At 41.3% G+C, this 23,674-nt stretch overlaps 1 protein-coding gene and 1 long non-coding RNA gene across 4 annotated transcripts in view; one reads left to right on the top strand and one right to left on the bottom strand.

Moving 5' to 3' along the window:
• The window catches only part of bicd1a (bicaudal D homolog 1a), a 30,443-nt gene that overhangs the window by 3,596 nt on the left and 3,173 nt on the right, over positions 1-23,674 (bottom strand). Inside the window, exons 2-9 of one of the 3 annotated variants that reach the window (XM_044124744.1) lie at positions 10,962-11,174; positions 7,731-7,883; positions 5,780-6,271; positions 3,855-4,241; positions 2,676-3,458; positions 1,730-1,881; positions 1,451-1,661; positions 265-350 (exon numbers count right to left, since the gene is read on the bottom strand). In XM_044124744.1, coding sequence (XP_043980679.1) covers positions 265-350; positions 1,451-1,661; positions 1,730-1,881; positions 2,676-3,458; positions 3,855-4,241; positions 5,780-6,271; positions 7,731-7,883; positions 10,962-11,174 — 2,477 coding nt within the window. The remainder of the gene's footprint in view (positions 1-264; positions 351-1,450; positions 1,662-1,729; positions 1,882-2,675; positions 3,459-3,854; positions 4,242-5,779; positions 6,272-7,730; positions 7,884-10,961; positions 11,175-23,674) is intronic. The other 2 variants (XM_044124745.1, XM_044124747.1) reach the window with 2 other exon arrangements.
• On the top strand, positions 6,230-7,787 carry LOC122835585. Its single transcript, XR_006371329.1, has 3 exons — positions 6,230-6,317; positions 7,464-7,618; positions 7,699-7,787. It is a non-coding gene; the product is annotated as an uncharacterized LOC122835585 (long non-coding RNA).

The raw sequence follows: 23,674 nt of genomic DNA on the forward strand, positions 1-23,674 counted from the left end.
TGAGTCAATTTAGCTTCTGGACAAATGTAGACTGTTGAGTCCAAGCTCCAAGTGAAAAAAGTAAGAATCTAAAGAGAACTGCCATGCAGAATTACACATGCAAAGAGAGAAAATCTTCAACCCTAGAATGAAAAGTGGATCATTTTGATGCTGTGTTTAACTCATAAACTGCTACGTGACAGAAGTGTGACTACAGAGAACATGCAGGACCAATTATCCAGATGCAGAGGTGTGACAAAGTCAGCAGGTTCTCTAGCTTGTTACCTGCGGGCTAAGGAGGCTCTCCCTCGCCTTAGTTGTGGGGAGAATGTCGGTACTGAGGCAGAAGGCTGCTGACAATCTACAAAAAACTGATAAATTAGACAGATATATAGAGTGGTGACACTCGAGGTTAGAGAACAAAAACAAAACAGGAGGATTAGTTCACACTGAACACTTCAGACAAACATTTATGAAGCAACTGCTGCTTGAGTAACAGCATCAGCCTGAACTGCAACCAGTTACTGGCACACAAACAGCTGATTCCACCCTGCTTTGGATGAAAACACATGAAGAAGACAAAATCCAACACTGCCATCTAGTGGTGCAGATCTGTTACTCCGGATCAGGATAGACTGAGGAGTCATCCTCTAAACAGCAGATGAGCCATGAAACGCCTGATAAGTTATAATCAACATAAGTGATGTTGATGTGAAATAAATCATTTCTGTTTCTAGTTCCTAAATCTTCCTCAAGGAGGCGCTGTGAGTCACAAAACATAAACTGCTTCTGCAGCCATTTTTGGTTCCTGGTTGTCATATTTTCAAATATTTAGTATCAAAATACAAACAACAACACTTTAAGCTGAAAATACTGACCTGTAGAAAATACTGATGATTAAGATGAGAAAGTTCTTTTTAACAACTTTCTCACATTTGTCCCATTATAATAATGTACAAACTGTGAAGTTCAAAGAAACCCGTCATTGTTTGCAATTAAAAAAAAAAAATTCTGAAGATTTCTTTCTTTTTCCTGAGCCGATACTTTGTAGAATGACATTGCTGCTGCAAGTCTGTGGTTCTAACGTAGCAAGACAATAAGGAGGCATGATAGCCTTACTAACGATTCCTTTAAAAAACATCTAGCTGTTGGCCAAACGTTCACTAATCCAGAAATCAGAGATAACGTTTCATTTTTTTTGATAGCACTTAGCTTCCGATAAATTAATTCTTCCAGATGAATTCTGAAGTGCTAAATTACTTGGATGTTTTGTGAAGTTTGTAAAGTGCAGCTAATTTTGTAGTTAGCGGTGTTCACCACTGAGGTTCAGGTGTTCAGAACCGTTTAGTAACAGTTTTTCTGTGAACAGTTGCAGAGAGACGGTCGTAACAGAACCGACCCTCAGGTGAAAATCAGAGTCTTTCATTTCACCCCCACGTGGGGTGAAATTAAAGGAATACTCATGACTTACTTTGGGTGGGCTGCTTTTTATCTTGGGCACTTTGGCGCCGCGGCCGCGGTGAATCTGCTCGTGGTCAAACTCCAGGTCCTCCAGCCGCTGCGTCAGGGCCAGTTTCTGCTGGATCGCCATCCTGAGGAGGGAGTTGAGCGTCTTCTTCTCGTCCTCTGCTGCGGCCAGCTGCCTCTGCATCTCGTCCAGCTGGGTACAATACTCGTCACACCTGCAGACAGACAGAAGGTGAGGAGGTTGGGTCCCTGCAGGCCAGGGGAAGCCATTCCTCTTCCTCACCTCGTGGCGAACATGGCTCTAAGAGAGGAGAAGGTGGCAGCGTCTTCCTTCAGAGCCTTCAGTTCGTTCCTCAGCTTCATCATGGTCTCCGTCACCACTGACTTTTCATTCTCATACTTGCTCTTCAGGTTAGCCAGGGCATTTTCTGCTGTCTGCAAGAACAAACATCTAACTATAAATTTCACTGAAGAATCTGTTGAACTCAGTTATTCTAATTGCAAACATTCAGCTGTGCAAACGGCTGGGTGGACGTAGCCCCGCCTTCGAGGTGCAGCTCCTCCTCAGAGCTGCGGGTTCTGAGCTTCTGCCTCACTGAGCAGCTCTGCTTCACTCAGCTCCTTCAGACTAGCCAGCAGCAATTAGCAAACACATGGTAACTCATTAAAGGAGCTACTTTTCAGTGACTTTTCAGTGGTAAAAATGTTGAGTTAATAGAGGAGCCATTTTGGGACGACTTCCTGAAGGCGGAGTTTCAGGAAGAGCAGAAGTTTTTAAAAACACAGAGGCTCGATTTTAAGTCAAACTGTTTTAAGTCACGTTTCATATGAAAAGCATTTTTATAACAACTGAAGGTAATTATGCTATAAAATAGAACTAAGTGCCTGAAAACACATCATCTGGAACAAACTTCCAGAAAACAGCCAAACAGCTGAAACACTGAGTTTGTTTTGATCGAGATAAAAGTTCAGAGTTGCTTCTGAACTGAAATAAATGGAACGTTGATCAACACAATTGATGTTTATTGATGATTTTAACAATGATGCTGTACAAAATCCAATGTCTGATACAGTTTTTTGGATTGGTGACTGAATGATGTTTTCAGCACTTTGACCTGGATGTTGCAGAAATGTGCTTTGATTTACAATAGAACCATTTTAAACCACGACAAGTATTTTTAATAGCTATTCATCAAACATGTTCAGCTTTAATAAATGAAGGATTTTACCTGTTTATTGGCCTTGAGGACGAGCCGCAGCGTGGCGATCTGCTCCCTCTTGGTGCTGAGCAGCGACTTGAGCTTCAGGATTTCCTCCATGCACGACTCCTTGTCCTTGTCCAGCATGGTGGCCATCTCCCTGGCTGCAGCTCTCTGCCGGGACAGCTGCAGCGAGCGGTCCACGGCCCGCTGCAGATGCTTGATCTGGTCTCGGATGATGGCGTTCAGGTTGTAGATGTTCATGGGCTCCTTCCGCAGGTCGCCGCCCACATCCGACGGCACCGGAGACGGGCAGCGGGATATGCTGATGGAGGGCGACCCGCTGATGTTGTGGATGGGGCTGCTGTGGCAGGACGACGAGTCCGCCACGCTGCCCGCCGTGTTGCCCACCATGCTGCCCGCCGCGTTGCTGTGGTGGGCGTCTCTGGACGGGGAGTCCATTGGGCTGCGCGGGGAGTCGGGCGAGCAGGCCGCGGACGCGGCGGCGAGGCGGCGCGCCAGGCGGGGAGACAGGAGGGCCCGTGGATCCTCGGGGCCCTTCAGGCTGCCGTTGCGTGTGATGCGGCTCTGCCGGTAGTAATCCAGCATGACGCGGTTGGGCGTCTCGTTGTTGCAGAGGCAGACGTGGTGGTAGAGCTGCGCCAGCTCCTCGCTGAAGGTCACCAGCTCGTCCTGCGCTGCGTTCAGCATGCTCTGGCTCTCCGTCGCCGTGTTTGATGCGGCGCGCAGCTCGGCCTCCAGGCCAGCCAGCCGCTCCCGGCTCTCACGGTAGCTCCGCTCCAAATGGGAAACCTGAGTTTAATGAAGAAATCGGTGAGATTGTGGACTACTTATTATGTAACACCAGAATGGTAACTTTATATATGCTTTATATATGCAATTATTTTAGTAATCGACTTTTCTGACCATTGACCGAATAAAAACTGGACATTGTGCAGCCTGTCAGGAATGCTAAGGTTAGCTAAAGTTAGCCACTGATAATGGCGGATAAACTGTTTTCCTTAAAGGGCCGTCTACCAATACAACATTTAGCAGGGAGTACATGAGGTGATTGACAGCGCTAAGCCCCTCCTTCTGGGTCTGATTGGTTGTTTTTGGTGCATTTCTTCAGACAGCAATATCAACTCAGGCAGAAGTGGAGAGTATTTGATCAGATGAAGAAGTCAGTTTGTGTCTGAGGTAGCGAACCTGCTCAGTCAGCGCCTGGACCCGGTCGTCGTTGTGGCGGTCTCCCTGGCCCTCCACCGCCTGGTTGTACTTCTCCTTTAAGGCTTTGAGCTCGGCCTTCAGGTCGATCACCTCCGTCACCGCCACCTTGTACTTACACTCCAGGATCTCAAACCCGTGGATGTCGGGGTCGAGGCGGCCGTTGGACGACGGCGACGGGGAGCCGCCGTCTGGCTTCTCGCTCTCCTTGTCCAGCTCCTTGTCGGCGTTCAGGTGTTTGAGGGCGTTGACGTGTTCGGTGAGGCGATGGACGCGCTCGTTCTGCTCCGTCAGGGCGCCCTGCGTGTGCTGCAGCTGGGTCTGCGACTCCTGCAGGGTCATCAGCAGACCCGCCTTCTCACGCTCCACCTGCAGGACGGAGGTGGAGAAGGAAAAGTTATAACTTCTAAAATGCTAAAAATGTGTAACAAGAAATTATTTGTTGCACAACCTGAAATACTGACTGCAGTTCTCCGTTTCTGTTACTTTTTTATTTATCGTGTTTTTCACAGCTACACTTGTCTTGTTAAATGAATTATCACAATGCTGTTTATTTACACAGAGGCAATGTAAATAATTTCTAAAAGGAGAGATGTGCAGTTGTAGCAAAAGATACTAACTTCCACCTGCAGTTGGTGGACAGGTTGATGTAGGACGGAGTGATGGGGCCGTTGTAGACAAAAGGAGTACATTTACAACAAAAACCTCTGAAATTTTTAGATAAACTTCAGAAATCGTCTAGAAAAAATAGGAAATTTCTCGGTTCAAAATATTAAAAATGTACAAGAATAATTTCCAAAATTTCTTGGTTAATCTCAGAAATGAACATTTCTGAGCTCGAAATGTCAAACATTTTTCACATTTGAATTTCCAAAAGTTGAAAATTGTCTATTTAAACCTTTTCCAGAAAATATGTAAAATTAATCTCAAAATTTCTTCTAGCAAGTGTTTAACTTTTCTAGATTGAAATTCTTTTTCTAGAAATTTTCTGAGGAATCTTATGGAGCCCCCAGGGGGTGTGGGGAATGTTTTTCTCTTGTAATCCCTGACAATAATCCCTGACAATAATCCCTGACAATAAGCTTACTGCAATATTTGCTGGTCTATTGTACAGTCTGATATCAGTTTAAATATTGACATTAGACTATGTCAAATTTTCATTTCAAACAGTGAAAACATGTTTATTCTTAACTATTTGGTGCAAAGAGCTGATTGAAAATTGATTTATTCCTCGTATGTTTATGTCTGTTTGTGTCGGACGTAAAAACGACCCTAAAAAAAAAAAGAGACAATCAAATCTGTCAAATGATTCATAACTCTGATAATAACTCAGAAATAGTCCAAATAGTTTGGATGTATTTTTTCTCTTTCCTATAAAATGTTTCTGTTTAAATCAGTTTGTGGTTCCATTTTAAAGAAAAAGAATTAAAACTTCAGTTATTTCATGAGATATTAAGATTCATGGAAAAACCTCATGAAAACCTTATAAAACAGCAGAAAGTATGAAAAAGGCTTACAGTATTCAATTATGAACTGATGAGTACATTATTGCGAGAGAACGCAAAAGAAAAAATAATTCTGTAAAATCTCAAAATTAGTTTGTTATCTAGTTATTTTTTTTACTTCTGGACCTCAGAAATTTCCATGTTTTTTTTAGAATATTTCTGAGATTAATCTCCAAATCTCTGAGTTTTTCTAGAAATTTTACTCCTCTTTTTCGTCCTAAACTTCCTAATAAACTGTCATTTTGATGTAATCATGTTTGATTTATCAGATTATGAATTGGTGAAAAGCCAGATTAGTTATTCTATCAGCTTGTTGTCTAAAATCTGGACTACAACATTTAAACTGATCGACTCATGTCTCTCTCTGATCTGCTGCTGATCATTTAAAGTCACATGACTCACCTGCAGCAGCTGCTGCTTCAGCTTCTGCATCTCGGACAGGTTGAGCTCACTGAACAGGTCCGGCACCAGGCCGTCGGCCTTCCTGCCGGCGCGGTAATCCCCGCTGGCCTTGGCCAGGACGGGGCTGTGGTGCAGGTGGCCGTTGCAGCGGTTGCTGTCCTCCATGTTGCCGTTGGCAGCAGGGATGGCGCCGCCGTTGGGAACGTTGCCGCTGCCGGTCTCCTCGGTGAACTTGAGGCCCTCGACGCCGGTGACGGTGAGCGCCAGGTGGGCCCCGGCCCCGTACATGCTGTCGCTCAGGCTGATGTGGTGGGCCAGCTCCTTCCTCAGGTTGTTCTTCTGCTCGCGCTCCGTCTTCAGGGCGTCCAGCGCTTCCTCCAGCTGTCCCTCAGAGATGTCCTTCAGACGCAGAGCGTCCTCCAGCTGGCTGTTGAGCAGGACCGTCTCCTCCTCCAGAACTTTGATTTCATGTTTCAGCCCCTCATACTCCACCTGCAGCGCAGCAGGAAGGATAGCAGTCACGCAACTGGACCCACTGGTGGGTTCCCAGTCACTCTGACCAGAAATTAGTTTTCTATCTTTGTGTCAAAATTTCAGATTTTCTAGAAATATAAACTTCAAAAGTCTCACTAAAATATAATTACCCAAAAATCACAATAAATTTAAGAAAATCTCTCCTAGATGAACAGATGAATAGATGGATGGATGGATGGATGGATGAATAGATGGATGGATGGATGGATGGATGGATGGATGGATGGATGGATGGATGGATGGATGAACAGATGGATGGATGGATGAACAGATGGATGGATGGATGGATGAATGGATGATGGATGGAAGGATGAATGGATGGATGGATGGATGATGAATGGATAGATGGATGAATGGATGAACAGATGGATGAACAGATGGATGGATGAATGGATGAACAGATGGATAGATGGATGAATGGATGATGGATGAATGGATGATGGATGAATGGATGGATGAACAGATGGATGGATGGATGGATGAATGGATGATGGATGGAAGGATGAATGGATGGATGGATGGATGATGAATGGATAGATGGATGAATGGATGAACAGATGGATGAACAGATGGATGGGTGGATGAACAGATGGATGGATGAATGGATGAACAGATGGATAGATGGATGAATGGATGATGGATGAATGGATGATGGATGAATGGATGGATGAACAGATGGATGGATGGATGAACAGATGGATGGATGGATGGATGAATGGATGGATGAATGGATGGATGGATGGATGATGAATGGATAGATGGATGAATGGATGAACAGATGGATGAATGGATGAACAGATGGATGGATGGATGAACAGATGGATGAATGGATGGATGAATGGATGGATGAACAGATGGATGGATGGATGAACAGATGGATGGATGAATGGATGAACAGATGGATGAATGGATGAACAGATGGATGGATGAATGGATGAACAGATGGATGGATGGATGAACAGATGGATGATGGATGGATGTTTTTCCAAACTGATCCAGATGGAAAATTCTTCTGACTTCCAGAATTTTCCAGCCTGAACAGAAACTTTGAGGAACCAGTTTCTCTAAGTTTGTGCTTTTATTCTGAAATCTGAATGAATTTTGTTTCTTGTTGAATTAACTCCTGACACACCGGACTTCAACATAAAAGCATGCATTAGACAGAAAGGATGTGATCCAGGTGGAGGATCAGCGCTGGGCTGAAGCTGCAGAACCATCAGCAGACTGAGACCAGAGGAACTAAAACGAAGCAGCTGCTTCTTCTCCAAACTGATGACCAGTCAGCCAGGATCATATTTCCTCATGGTGGGTAAAGTGAGAATGCATACATGTCATGAGTGGGTGAAAAGTAACACCGTAATGACGTGCAAACTCTAACCCAATAGGGGAACAAAGTGTTGATGATCATCTTTGTGACCTGGCTCTGCTTGAGCGTGGAGACCAGCTTCTGCAGGGTGATGTTCTCCTCCTCCAGCTCGCTGTAGTCCTGCAGGAGACGCGTCTCCCTGAACTTATACTCCTTGATCTCCTCCCTCATCCTGCTGCGCTGCAGGTCCAGCATCTCGTTGCTCTGCAGGAGAACCGGAACCAGAACGAGAGAGGAAGGTAGAGACAGAGGAGGGACAGAAGAGACAGTTTAATAGTCAATACCTGATTAAGAACCTGAGGGAAGTTCAAATCTTACCACAAAATAAATTTTTTACTACACAAACACAAACGACACCAATTTTGTTAGATTTGGGTAATGTGGAGGGGCTGGTTGAACTTTTAACCTTTGAACTTTCATTATATTCAAAGCAAAAGCAGCACAAAAGAAAAAAATTACTGCACAAACGTTTGACAAGAATTGTGTCTGATTTGAAGAAGGTGGGGGGCAAACGTCACTCAGCTTGGCAGAAGAGTGAAGGAATACAAACTTTCCAAAAAACTACAGACAGATTCATTTTTACTGAAATATGGCTGAACTTGTATTCTAACATGTAGCTTTTGATAGATTTCATGTAAAGAAAAGAAAAGCAAGAAATAATGAAGTTCTTCCAGAATATGTGAGCATCTGCTCCCTGTTTTTGCTGCAGAGCTGCCTGCAGCTCCGCTGCAGCCCCCTGTGCATAAAGTTAGGCAGAAATGTTGACCCAAAGACAGAGTGAGGGGGCCTGAAGACATTTACAGCGCAGAGACGTGATTAAAAAATCCAGAATGTCTGTGTCTCTACAGTTAAAACCAGAAGTTAAGATTCCACCAAATCAAATACGTTTAAATCAAAATTCTTCTGTTTCAGGCCAGTTAGAAACAACAAAAATATTTCTATTCATTAAATATCAGAACTTTGAACTATTTGACCTGAAGCCCTTTTCTGACCAGCATGTTGAGGCTCATCGTCCATCTGCAGCTTTAACTTCCTGGTTGATGTATTTAGATGTTCCTTAAATATTTCTACAGAATGTTTTTTCCTCATAATCTATTTTATGAAGTGGACCAGTTTGAAAAACAGCCCCACAGCATGATGCTTCCACTAAGCTAAAACCGAAGGAGCAAAGCAGAGCAGAGCAACTTCAACCTCTGCAATGATAAAGTTGATCAAGTGCAGCTTCCCATAATGTGCGCTGACAGTCGTCTCCTGCTGCAGGTTAATTTAAGTGCATTCACTGAACGAGGAGGAAACTGCAGCGGTTGTTGGCAGCAGTTGTTCTGATCCGTTTAGTGAATGAGTGAGGTGTGTTTAATGGGAGCGGCCCAGTTGGCCCAGTCGCTGCACAGTGCCGAGCTCAGGGCATTTCACTGATTCCCAGCTTAGCACCGGATTTGCCCCCCACAATGGGGTCGTTGCCGTGGCATCTGACCCCAGCTCGAACTCGTGAGCCCCCCCACGCCGCGCCTGCAGCCATGTTGGCGTTTGGAGGGACGAGCACGCATCACGTTTCCTCTGTGACAAAGGCTGGAACGTTTGTCCGCGTGACCTCATGACCTTTGGGAACTTTTTGACCCAATTAGTTTAACAACGATCTGATGGTATAAAGTTTAAAACATATAAATATGTAAAATATATAAAATCAATTTTAGATTTTTTTCCACATTCAGCTACAATTAAATCGTTCTGCAGCTAATGTTGATTTTTGCTCTACATAAAAAACACTGAATCCTTTAAACTTCCCTAAAAATTAAAAACAATAAAATGCATTACTAAATATTGTGAATGAACTTTGCTTTATGTTTGTATGCTAAAAACCATAAAATATTTTTCTGATTTCCTTTGCAGATCTTTTCAAAAATAAAATACCAAAATATATTAAATGTACAATTTGATTAAAGAAATATGTGAGAATTTTTATTCATGATGTTGTAAAAATTAAAAAAGGGTTATTTAGCTTTTTTTAGAGAAAATATTTCATATTATTTATAGAAACTACATTTAGATAAACTAGAATCTGTAAAATATTTATTTATTATTTACATTTTCACATAAAGCCTTATTCTAATTAATTAAAAATCAGGTTAATATGTAAGCAGCACTTGTTCAGGTGATTTTACTAAAACAAACATCTACAGCAGGGATTCTGTTCTAAATACTTAGCATTTAGTTTCAAAATAAATATTTAGTCTTCAAACTAACAAACTATTTTCCTTGTTTCTTTTCCTCTTTACATTTAATTTTCAAACATAGTATCAGTCGTTTTAATGGCAATACAGACGTTTACAGAGGGATCTACAGCAACAACGACAGCAGGAGTTTATGTAGAGTTTGGCCAAGCTTTTATTCTGAAAGTCCACTTCCTGTCAACAGTCAGTAAATTTCCATTTTAGATATTTATATTTTTTGCTCTCAGCTAAATATTTAGTTTAGAGCTAAATGTTTAGCTTCCAACAAATTTTTTTTTTGCTAACTAAATAATTAGTTTGAAACTGGGACATTTACAAATAATTAAATAAGACGGTAAAAATATGACTTTGGGAAATTAGCCAATATTTTTTCTCTTACGATGGACTAAATAATCCAAATTATTGCTGTTAATTTTTGACAGTGTAACTTATGTTCTATAGTAAAGACTGTCCACTTCCAGACCCGTCCTGAGTGAGGCCGGTTCCCTGGACCTGCCAAAGGTCTGGACCTGACTGAAGATGATGATGATGATGATGATGATGATGATGATGATGATGAATACTTTATTAATCCCCAAGGGGAAGTTCAAAGTCCCAGCAGCTTAAGACATTACACACAACATACACTACAGTTCACACAATAAATTACAAAAACACTAGATTACTAAATTAACACAATTACCAGATCAACATTACTAAGAGCTAAAAATACTTAAAAATACTAAAAAACACTTAAAAACACTTAAAAACACTTAAAAACACTAAAAAACACTTAAAAACACTAAAAACACTTAAAAACACTAAAAAACACAAAAAACACCAAATAAAACACTAAAAAAACCCTAAAAAACACTAATAAAACATTAATAAAACACTAATAAAACATTAATAAAACACTGCCTCCCTTCACCAAACATTTGTTCAGCAAAAATATTCATTTGTGCCGCTATCATTTAAAAAATATCACTAAATGTTTCCAGAGGTCATGAAAGGTCAACCAGCTACCTCACTTTCACAAAATGAAAATAAATCTGCCGTTAGTCAAGCTCACCTCTCGCAGCTCCTGCAGAAGCGCGTTGAGCCTCTCGTTGTCCGCCTGAGCATTGGACGCCACCGAGCGGCTCAGCGTCACCTCCGTCTGCAGCTCCAGCAGCCGGCCCATGTAATACGCCTCCTTGGAGGCTGACTCCTGCAGCAGCGTCTCCTCAATGGTCTCTCCATCCTCTGCCACCTTGCGCTGGTTGGTGTAGGCCTGACCGAACGCCTGGAGAGAGAGAAACCACATGATGCACCTGCAGCTCCGCCTGGCCGCCAGGTGAAACTGCGGCCGTCGACTCGCCAACATGGGGGACCTGTTGGCCCGTCCAAGGCGGCTGATGTTTCACTGATCAATAGATACACTGTTCCCATTTTCATGACACAGGTTTTCACATCGCTGGAAGCTGACTGAAGGCGCCGAGGCTTGATTGAGGAAACCAAATCAGGCACCAACAGAACAAGTGGAGCCAATCATGGAGGCGCCGCTTCGTCAATAAACAGAGCAGAAACTCAGACGGAGCTGAAAATCCTCCAGTCGTCCCACAGAAACGGCGGCTTGAGAAGATCGAGAGGAAAGTAGAGAAAGGCTCAACTTAATCCATCATCTTCATCAACTGATCTCAAAGATGATCAATGAAAACCTTCTAAACAAACTAAGCAAAAATAATAGTTTTAATTAATTCTTAGTGATGAAATTTTGATTCATGAATGTGTTTGTTTTCTCTGTATCTACAAGGTCTGATGACCAATAAATGAACCATTTTAAGCATTAAACATTCAACGTTTACAGAATTAGAGTGAATAGTTTCGCTATAAATGAAGAAAATTAAATAAGGTATTTACTATATAAAAAACATTTTAGTAAATGAAAGTTTAAAATGTGAAGTCTTTAGTAAGATAAATTTATTCTAAAAAATAAAAACGTATTTCCATCAAAACCACTTTCCCATCAAAATCAACCATTTGAAATAAAGTATTTTTTCAGCATTTATACAATAAATTAATGTGCATTAATCCATACGCATAATAAAGAAAGATAATCCAAAATAATCCAAACCAAAAATCTCAAACCAGTAATGAGTAACACAAACAAACACACAGCAGGTTTTATGTGCTAAAAATCACAAAACTAAAACCTAAAACATAAATAAACTAGTTTGAGGTTCTGCTGTTTATCCTCCTTCTTCCTAAAAATGTTTTCTGACTGCAGTCAGAATTCATGAGTAGAAAATGGATTTCTCTGAGAAGCAGCAGCCCGGTGGTTCGATACACTCCGACCCCTCCCGGCTCTCAGCGCCTCAGCAGAACCGGGCCGTGGTGCCGCTGGCCTCAACCAATCAATGCAGCTTCATCTGGAGATTTTTATGCTCAAAATTAACATGTGATGTGAAACTAAACAATTCAAGGTCAGAAATACTAGAAGGCTTTAGGGAGCAGGTTCTGAGCAGCCAATAAAGAAGATTATAACTAAACCCTCCTTCCAAAAAACATCCTCTCCTCTGTTCATTATGAACCATTTATGATATACGAGTTTCCATTATTTTCCATTAGACATGAATCCACTACCCACAACGGATCAGTTTTCTGTTTCGCTTTTGTTCAAGAACTCTGAATTATTCATGTTGGAGAATTTGTTTCTCTTATTCAGTGAATGTTTAGTCACTAATGTGACTACAAATTATTTCTCCACACTTTTGGGAAATGAATGGATGGCATTGCAGGCGTCATGATGTCAGACAGGATCTGTTGTTTAACTTTGTGATCTCTGACAAAAGCTGCTTTTAGCATTCACTCACAGCATCTTAGTCTGATATCAGAATGTTTTTGATGAAATAAAACATTTAAGAGTGATTGAAAAAAGCAAAAACTGAAGAAATCTACAAATATTACACTGTAGCTGACCACTAGGGGGCTCCACTCACAGCCACAGGACAGGATGTTTATGAAAAAGTCAAGTAAATTAGCGCTTTAGCGGAAGCAAGTGTGATAAACAGTTTTCATTTCAGCGAAAATGCTAAGGTGCTAATGTACATGATTAGCTGAAGTGTCCCCATCTGAGCAGCTGCTTGTTCCTAAACACCCTAAATCCGGACCGGGACACGTCCAGGTTCTGAGCAGAGACTCCTGCAGGCAGAGGCTGCCGTCCCTACAGGACACTTAACTTCAACAGAACATTTTATTTTGCCTTCGAAACACAAAGTTAGAGTTAGCATATGAAATAAGTGTGAGTAATAATCAGTCAACTGAAACAAATGCAAACACAGAACATTCAAGCCTTCAGGCATAAACAACCTGCTCAACTTCCACTTTTAATGAGTAAAATCCAGTGATGCACAAAAACGTAAACAGAACAAACAGTAGCTCAATTATTATTATTATTATTATTATTATTATTATTATTATTATTATTATTATTAGCCTGTTCTCCAGTTTCTTCTCTTTTCCTTCAGATCGTCTCGCCCGTCTCCCTGCTCTCCTGACAGCAGTGGTGTGGCTGCAGTGAAGGACTTGATTAAAAAATGAGCAGCATGTGAACAATAAAAAAGCTCTGCTGATTAATTCGAAGCACGGGGAAACTGAACGAGCCGGATTCCCACATCGGACGAGAACAAAACAGCTGAGGCCAGGAGGTGGGACAGCAGAGGAAGGAAAGGACATCGCAGGACGAGTTGTGGGAGTTTCTGCTCCCTGCCAGGTTGCCAAGCAGTCAGGGGAGATTTCACATGACTGCTGCTCCCACACACATACAGTAGCACTGAAGCAAAAGTAATGAGTGAAAGTTTTATTTTCAACAGTTTTTAATTCAATTTTCTTAAATTTTGCTCTTAACTCAAACTGACTGGCTGGAAATGCAGATGGAGACACAGAGAGACACGATGTCCCAGTTAGAGACAATGAATCAGGAGCTGCTCATCCAGGGAGGCTCCTAACGAGCAGCAGATGGTTTTATAACAGACCTTCCTTCACAGGACTCACTTCCTCTCCACTTACAGACAATCACACAGAGTGACAGTGATGGACGCTGCTGACCCATGAAGAGGCTCAGGAAGCTTCAGCTTCATGCAGAACAAACTGAAAGTAGTTTGATGGTTAATCAAACGTTTCTGGTTGAATTTTTGCAGGTTTGGACAATTATTTCTTCTGGAATAATTGTTAGCTGAAACGATTTTTTGGTTTGTTTTACTTTTGGACAGTTGTGATGTGTAACCGTGACAACAAGGTAATGCTGATTAGCATCTCGGTTAGCTGATTAGCATCTCAAAGCCTCAAATGGCCAGAAAGAGATTTAAAGAGGAGCAGAAAAAACAAAGGAGGTGGAGCAGCAGAGCTGGTTTAACCCCTGATGGTGACGTCCAGAACATGTGACTGTGGAATATTGTCTCTGTTCCCTGCAGTGACGTGCGGTGAGGTTCATAGCTGGTGAGGCACTGACGTCATCAGAATCAGATTTGCAAATAGATGCATAGATTGACAGCAGTTTACAGGTTATGTTTCACTTCTGCATCCTTACACATACAAACTGTAGCTCACAAAACACACATTTCGACATGGATGACTACATTACAACAGTTGTAATGTAGTCATCCATGTCGAAAGTCGGGATAAGCGAGAGGAAAAAAATCACTATCTCTATTATAATCTATCGCTGCACTCGACTTGCTTCCCGAATCGTTTAGCCTAGCTCGCTGTCACTTACTCGGCAGTTGAGGAGTGAACAAGACGAACGTCTGGGATCTTGAGCGCCCCCTGCCATGAGGCAAGAGAACTGCCTGCCTCACCTCGAACCTGTTCTCTGCCGTTTATAATCGCTCATTACACGAAACACGTTACACAAACACAGTTGGTGACAAAAAGCACTGTACATTATATACATAAGCTAAATTATTGGAAATAAGTTCACATATTAAATTTGTTTAAACCATTTTATTGACGCCGTACAGCAACATGCTCTCTCCGCTTAGCAGCCAGCGCAGAGCCAGGGGTTGCGCAATCCAAGGTGAGGCAGAGCTCGCTGCTGCCTCACCGGCATCGCTTCCAAGCATTTGAATGGGAAAATAAGAAAATTCATCGATTTTGAACAAATAAAAATCGAAATTGGTGAAGCTACATGAAAAATAAATATTTTTTAGTACAAACCACCGGATGAATATAACAATTTAAATTACTTTATGATTATATATTTTCTTTCTTTCCATGATGGCTGGTGAGGCACTGCCTCACCTGCCTCCCCTGACCGCACGTCACTGGTTCCCTGGACATTAAGCTGTTAGCATGTTAGCGTGAGACTGAAGACAGTAATAGTCTTCGGTCAGAAGCCTTTTCAGATTTGTTACAACATTGACTGCTACTGGAGGTCCTTCCTGCCCACAGCATCACCGTCCACAGTGATCATAAACATTACAAAAACACAACAGCACTTCAGAATGTGACCCATATCCAACGTTTTCACAGCAGTTTGAACGACTCAATTCTGATTTCTTCACTGCAGAAAAATCCAAATGTCTCTGAATTTGAGCCACTTCCACTTCAGATCCAACTGTTCTGCATGTTGTCCTCTTGATTATTCATATAATTAACTTTTATTCCCTATAATTAACTATTGATTCCTTTTATCCATCAAATAAATTCTGCTTTCTCAATACCTGCATTTGGATCTTCTTACTTCACAACCAAACATGACTGGAGAAATAACAATATTATTCATGCTAACTCTGCTTTCGGCTAACTTAAGATGGTAAAGATCATAATATATTCTTTTGTTCAACTCTAAATTGTCGTGTTGAAAAAGAAAAAGTTTTATACTTTTAGTACTTCAATGCAAAATCAGAACTGCCAGTTTTACAAACCTGGATAAATACATATTTACTGTAAACTATTATAGTTTTTCACCATTTTCATAAAACTGATTTAATCTTGGAGTTTCTCATTGAACACCAGTTCAGTTCTCTGCAAAGAAAAGCATTTAATGTATTCAGTCTTCAGGCGTCTTCTGCCTTTTGTGCTTCAGTGTCCAGACAATAAAATCCCAGGCTGTAGATATTCATTCCTGGGGCCAAACCAGGAGGAGGAGGATGAGCAAGAGGATGAAGAGAAAGAAAAGGAGGATGAAGAGAAGGAGGAGAAGGAGGAGGAGGAGGAGGAGGAGGAGGAGGAGGAGGAGGAGGAGGAGGAGGAGGAGGAGGAGGAGGAACAGCGTTCGACCCTGAAATCCCTCCCATTGTGTTGCAGCCCATAATGAGGAGCTTTAGGGTGTGAAATCCTGTATTTTCTGGGAGTGAGCGTGCAACAGAAATCTTTTTGCACACGCAGCATTAAGGGACGGCTTAATCTGTGATGCATACTGGAACAGGAAGTTTACTTGTTAGAAATGTAAAGACAGGAAGGGATTTACAGCAGATTTGATCAGATTTTCATGGTCAGGGTTTAGTCCAGTGGGCTGCAGTTACAGTTTCAGTGCAGGAATGCAGACACAACCAGTGTTTTTCAGTTCAAATTAAGGATTTTACTCTCACAGTCTAATATCCTCATGACTGATTACTGTGAAAATGAAAATTATAACGAGAATTTTCTGCAAGGGACCCAAACTACGGCAGGAACCGTGGAACATTTCCTGAGATCCGTTTCTGTGATAAGTTGTGTTTAAAGTAAAACAGGATTATAAGGATTTCACTGGAGGCAGGTCATCATCACAGGTCCAGCAGGCAGGAAGCTGTCCATGCAAACACTCACTGCTGCGCCCACTTTTCCTCTGACCGTCACCCATTCGGCACAATCACTCAGTTAAAACCAATTCAGACTTGGTCTTAAACAAATGAAGCATATCAGATTTCTGAACTCTGTGTTTCAATTTAAGCCGTCAAAAACTCAACATGGTTTCCTTAGACAGAAGCTTTTAAAACTAATTTGTATAATAAACTGAGCTTAATGCACTGATTGATTACTAGGATCAATCAGAATCATGGGTCATTGAATTCAAATGATGTTTTTCAATATTTGTTGTGAATTGGTGCTATATGAATAAACTGAACGGAAATGATAAAACAAGCATAAAAAATCCTCCTCATTAATAACTGCAACCACGATTGGTGTCGATTTTTAAGTTTCGTTTTGTCGGTGATGGATGAAAATGTAACATTTCTGTATGATAACAATAGTGTCGCTTCTCCACAACACAGCAAATATCATTTAATTAAAGCAAAAACAATCAACTCATAAAGGACTTAAATCTTCTGAGTCGCTTCCACGTAAAACGACTCGTTCACAGGAAGACCAGATGGACGTCCAGCAGGACACCTGGACTTTCAGAACCACAGAGAGACGACCAGGACCGCTGCTGAGAGAGGCAGAGGGTGTGTGTGTGTGTGTGTGTGTGTGTGTGTGTGTACAGGGGGAGGAGCAGCGCCACACAGAGGGTGACTGGCAGCGCTAAGACCCTCCTCCTGGATCTGATTGGCTGTTTTTAGTTAGTGCTGGGAGAAGGCAGAGCAGCTTGATTTATTCTCAGATTATCTGTCTCATAATAATCTGTCATATCAACAGATATGCACAAATATTTTTAATGACATTTACATTCTGCAGCCGCAGTTATTGAGAATATGAGCTACAGATCATGCAGCCGAACAACGGTCACTACGCTTTCTATGAAAATAAAACTCATAATCTCAATATTTTAATTCAGTAAAAGCAGGAAAATCACTAAATATTAATAATATATTTCATTACATCTCATCCAAGCATTTTAATTCGGTTTATTTGTTCATTCTGAGTAGGAAGTCTCTGTTGACGGCTACAGAGTGAGTTGCAGTTTTCCATGATGAGTTTGTGATGAGGCGGTCGGAGCCATATTTAGCCTCTAACAAGGACGCAGAAATGTCGCCATCAGCTTCAGGAACCAGGGAAAGTGCCAAGTCAAGAGATGTGAGGCCTGTAAGCGGCCATGTCGCCAGCAGGCAGGGGAAGCTGGGTAATCACGGCTGCAGATCACCAGAAACATCAGACATTTTTAATGTCCACGTTGGCTTTGTCCGATTTTATTAAATATAATCAATAAATACAGCTTTAAAGGAGATTGAGGCCTCGCCTGAATCAGCAGAGATGTTTACAGTTTATCACTGAGAAAGCCGGCGCGCCGCGCTGCACAGTGATAATCCTGTAGTTTCATTTCCCCGCCTGCAGTGAAGCTTTGCAGCAGAAACACGGAGCTGAGATGAAGCTTTCACAGATAATAACGGAGGGAAAGAGGGATCTGACGCCCGTTTCCCTCTGATTATACTGACAAAATAAAATAATCCATAATTTAATACAGATTACCAGCAGGAGAAAAAAACTAACGTGTTTTTTATTGAATAATTCCCAGACAACAGAATGGGGACAACACCGCCTGCGGGATGCTCTGCTTCAAAATTTCCCAGAATCCTTCATTCAACTTAAATCCTTCAATCCATTTTTATTTTCCAGTTTCCCGATTTAAATCTGGGAATTCAGGCAAAACAAACCCGATACGATCCAATCAAACTGTGAAATATTGACAGCCGCTGCTGGGTCATTAATTAATGATTAATGGATTAATTAATCCATTAATTAAGATGAATCCACCAGCCAATCAGAGGACAGGCTGCACACACGCACACACACACACACACACACGCACACGCACACACGCACACGCACACACACACACACACTGTCACTTCCAGATGCACAAACTAAAATCAAGAACAAGGAAACAACAATGAAAAGTATCTAAACTGAATCTGAAGGATAGATGCTGCAGCCTGAAAAGTTTCCTGTTCTGGTTTGATCAAATAAAAACTGGACTGGATCTCTGTAAACAGGCATGAAGTGAGAAAATGTCAGAAGCACATCAGCTTGTTAGAGGAAGATTTTTCTGTTGTGAATCCAAAAGTTTTCCCAAAACGAAGACTGTCTGAATTTTTGCTTTGCTTTCAGAGTTTGCAGCAGACACAGCTAAAGTCGACCACTAATCAATACAGCATCCTGCAGGCAGGTTGTCCTGCTCCTACTGGGTTTCACTGCAGCAAAACACAGCTTTCTGTGCAGCTTCTGGCTTGTATGGAGACGCCAGCGTCACATGAACCAAAAGGAAAAATAAATGTTTATGATGACCAAGCTGGGCTGCATCCCGGAGCGTGTTGCTATGGTGACAGGTTGACATCACCAAAACTGCAGCTCAATATTTAATCTGTCAATTTAGGAACAACAAAACGAGAGCAGGTGGAGTGGGTTGGTTCTGTTGTGACCCGCGCCTGGACGCCTCTCAGGAGACGCTACTTTTCTCCCAGACGGCTTCAGCTGCAGAAACTCCCACTGTTTGGTCTGATGCACAACCAAGCTGCGCCGTTTGCACCAGCATGCACTGATTTCCACTATGTATGCTACGCTACACACAGCGCCGCTCTGACATGATACATTTTCAACAAGCAGAGCAGAAATCGATGGATAATTACCACTTCACTCCAGGGGAGGGTGGGGATGGGGGGGTTCAGACCGCAGGGGAGGGCAGAGGGAAGGGGGTATGGGGGTAACAGGAGACGGGGAGCTGATGGTGCAGAGGTGGAAAAAATAGAAAGACAAAAGCAGACCATCTCATCATGGATTGATTTAGCTCCTCCAGAAATGTTTCACCTTACAGAGAAAAGAGCAGAACGAGGGAGGCGACTGACAACCTGCCTGCCTCTTTTGTTACTGAGTGAGTTTGTCCTGAAAAATGCAGGCAGAGAGGCTGAGAGGGCGATGGATGATAATCTGCTCAGTGATAATCTGCAACAATTTACCTGCAGCAGAAGAGATTATATTAAACACTTTGATCTTATTCATCTGCAGCCGTTTGAACAACACGAGATAAATGTTCATCAACCTCAAGAAAAAAACCGCAGAATGTGATATTTTAAAAATCTGATTAATTGATTAATCATCAGAATAACTGATAGAACTATAACAGGTTCAATAAGTAAGAATTACTGGCTTTAGATCAAAATACTAAAATATGAACGGAAAACCACAACAACAATTCAATCATAAAAATCTATTGTTAATCTCTTTATGTCAAAGAAATAAAACATGATATAACTTAGTACCATAATGGGGCCTTCCAGCAAATCATCACATTCACTGTAGAAACACACAAACGCTGTCATGCCAGTAAAGATTTTCATTCTGATTATAATTTATAATAAATCATTTTCAACATGAAAAATCTAAATAAGAACAGATAATTGTTTTATTAGAGCTGGTTCTCATTTTCAAACAGAAACAAAATGATTGGTCGAATCTATTCCTAAATTTGCCAAGAGTAAATCGATTGAATAAAATAATTATTCAGATCATAATATGGAAGGCAGTTTGACTATTAAATGGTAATTCATGGCCACTTTAACCCACAGCCATGACACTTCATCTATGCTCTGCTGTGACGGCATCTTCCTCTCCAGCCTCTGATTTCCTCCCATCGGACTCTGATCTGCCCGGAAACAGCGCTAACAAGCAGGACCACAGGAGTGTGTCCGTCACTGCTTATGCAGCTATCCAGAGTCAAAGAGCACACACACACACACACACACACGCACACACACAGGGATGAGAGCGGGACTGGGCCGACAGGCAGAAAGAAAACAAAGAGAAGTAAAAGTATCAGAACAAAGAGGGAGCGCAGCCTCGGTTTGCTGCTCTGCTTCTGCCCTCAGGCAGCAAAGAGAGGCAGACATTTGCTTCACATGCAAAATAAAAAACTAAAATTGTGTGGGTTTGTTTTTGTTATATCTCCATTTTAAAAACAAGCAGGTGAAAATTAACACCAGTTCTAAGAAGCATCCTCTCCACCAGCTGTGATCTGGACGTTCAACCAGAGCAGCAAGAACTGCAAAAACTAAAAATATGCAAACACAGCAGCAGCAGCAGCAGCAGCAGCAGCAGCAGCAGCAGCAGCAGCAGCAGCAGCAGCGATGCAAATGTGGAACACACGGACGCATCTTTGTTCTTCTTTGAGATCGAACCTGGAGATTTTCTAAAGTTAATAGCAAATCCAAACTCATCCATCAACATTCTGTTTCAGTTTATATAAAACATAAACAGATTAAATAATTATCCCCATTTATGAATATTATGACCCTAAACAGCCTCAGATGTTTACCAGAAAGTGCATCAAATAACAAGTTTGTTGCTGAATTTACAGAACGTGATAAAGCTCTTCACTTGTGATGTGTGATGTGGGGACGCATCAGGCAGGATTCACATTTTTCTTTCATTTGAGTTTCTACTGCAAACATCCAAAATGCTTAAAAAAAAACATCCAGCTGCTTTTCAGAAATAGATTCATCTTTTTGGTGTCTGAAAAATGAGCAGTTTCAAACAGTTTTGGAACGTAACAGGCCTGTTACCTAGCAACCCCTGCGAAATCCAGTCCGTTACCTAGCAACCACAGTGCAACTCCAGCATGTTTGGTCAGCTGGTTTTACCTGTATTCACCGTACGATGGCTGTTGAGAAAGACGAGTGTTTAGTTGGTTTACCATCCTGAAACCACTTGCGGGATTCTGATTGGTTGTACAGGAGGCTCCACTTCTGCTTTTCAAAGATGTACGGTTGTATAATTGCACATCTGTTTGCAGACATTTTCATGTGTGAATGTAAACATTGAGTTGGGGGGCGTGGCCAGCAGCAGTCTGCATGTCTGTGGTTAACAGTAATTGCCAACTTAATAACTTTGTTCTTATATTTAGCGACTTTTTAAACCTAAAAATTGGTTTCGGCTAAATCGGAGCAGTCAGGCTTCATAAAGATCGGTTACCAGCCAGAAAAGTGCAATCTGTGCACCGCTATAACAAACCAATAAGAATTATGAGAATTATGTTGAGTTTCAGCAAGATGTGGCACAGTTACTTCTGTGAACAGAGACCAAATAATGAAATTATTTTAAAAGAGATGTCAACAGGATTCCTATATAAAAATGAAGACGTCTCTTCCTCCAGAATGATGAGGCATTTCACTGCTTTCAGGCCCAGAGGCGCCTCGGTTTTCCATCTGCAGCTAGCTTCCCCTGATAAGGCCGCTCTCCTGGGAACGTGGAGCGGAGACATGATGTTATTGTGGTGGCAGGTTTGCACTCTGGCACTCACACAGAGGTTTGTGCTGCGGGTGCAGGAGGGGCGGCGTGTTTTAGTGTGAATGATGCAGGCAGAATATTCCCTCAGTCAGAGCCGAGCGACGGCGCGCAGACGGACGAGCAGCTGGAGAAACACTGCTGCTGCCGACGAAAACAAACCAGAACAAAGAGAACGGCTTTTTAAAAACACCCAACAGATCTGAGTGATGGAAGTCAAACATTAGCTACATATGTGACTAAATTACTAATAATTAATCAGTCCTCATTTTCATAATTTTCATTTAGCAACTTTCCTTTTCTTCACTGATTCTGTTTTAACTTATTTCTCAGTGGAGAATAATAATTCTCAGGCTCTTAAAGTACGATCATTTAAAGTAAAATATCCCAGTTTCATGCTAAATGCAAAATAGTTGCAAATCAAGATTTAACCTTGATTATTACAGAAATCCACGAGGCTTATTTATTATTATTTTGATGTTTTCAGGCTTAAGTAAAAAACAGAATAAACACACACTCTCCTCATTGGTCTTCAACCTGAGGCTCTGGAGCCTCTAGCGGCTCATTGGCTCTTCATAACTTTGCCTAAAGTCACATAATGATTTTAAATATAGATACAGCAACAAATGTAACCTTTAAAAGTTTTCAGTTAAGTTCAATTTCCCCAACAAAAGCACCATTAATATTTATTTAGATTTTTTTACTTTGGAAAATGTGTAATTTTTTTCTTAAGGGCGAAGGGCGCCATGAACAAGTGTCATTTATTGGGTATGTATGAAAAATATAAAGTTGCTTTGTGGCTTTAAGCCGGTTATTTGTAGAAAAGCTCTTTGGACTTTAAAGGTTGCAAAGTCCTGCACTTCTTAAGCAGATTATTGGACCTTTTTGTTATTTTAACACAAATCAAACTGCTGCCCGATTAGTTTAGTCAACAGGTGTAGTTTTAAAAAGTTACTTTTAAAAACATTTGTTTTAAAAAGGTCGGGCTAATATAATTTGGCAGGAAGTGGAGGAGCAGTGGTGGATATGAGTTGCTGCAGAGGAAAGAAATCATCACAACAACTCAGCAACACAAATCTGTTCAATCACCTGAAATTCAAAAGTAATAATTTTATCAACTGTTACAGAAAAGAAATGCAATTTATTTAAAATTCTTTGCCAAAAGAAACAACTTCTTATTTATATTTGTTGATTATTGTTAGTTTTTTCCTTTTTCCTTACTATGTATATTTTTTTAAATTTAGTCTGTTTTTTATTCAGTTATTTTGCAAACAATAATAAAAACCTATATGATTTGTGTTTATGATTTTTTACGTATTATCATCCATTGGAATGAAGAATGTATTAGTAATTTAAGAGGAAGGATCTGAATCAGTGAAACAATGGTCAGTGGTGGCACATTTCTGCTAAAGCGCTAATAATAACATAGCTAGCTTTTAGCTAACCTTGAAAACATTTCGCACATGTAGCGTCCTCTAAATTTATTTTCATGGATACATTTTAAAGCACCAATTTACTTGGCTGTTTTGTAAAGTTAAATAAATTTTGACATGTGTGAAGAGGTTTTGGTTATCAATTGTTAAGAATTTTTCAAGTAGTTAGCCGTGT

The sequence above is a fragment of the Gambusia affinis genome, linkage group LG08 (assembly GCF_019740435.1).
Source record: "Gambusia affinis linkage group LG08, SWU_Gaff_1.0, whole genome shotgun sequence".
NCBI lineage: Eukaryota > Metazoa > Chordata > Actinopteri > Cyprinodontiformes > Poeciliidae > Gambusia > Gambusia affinis.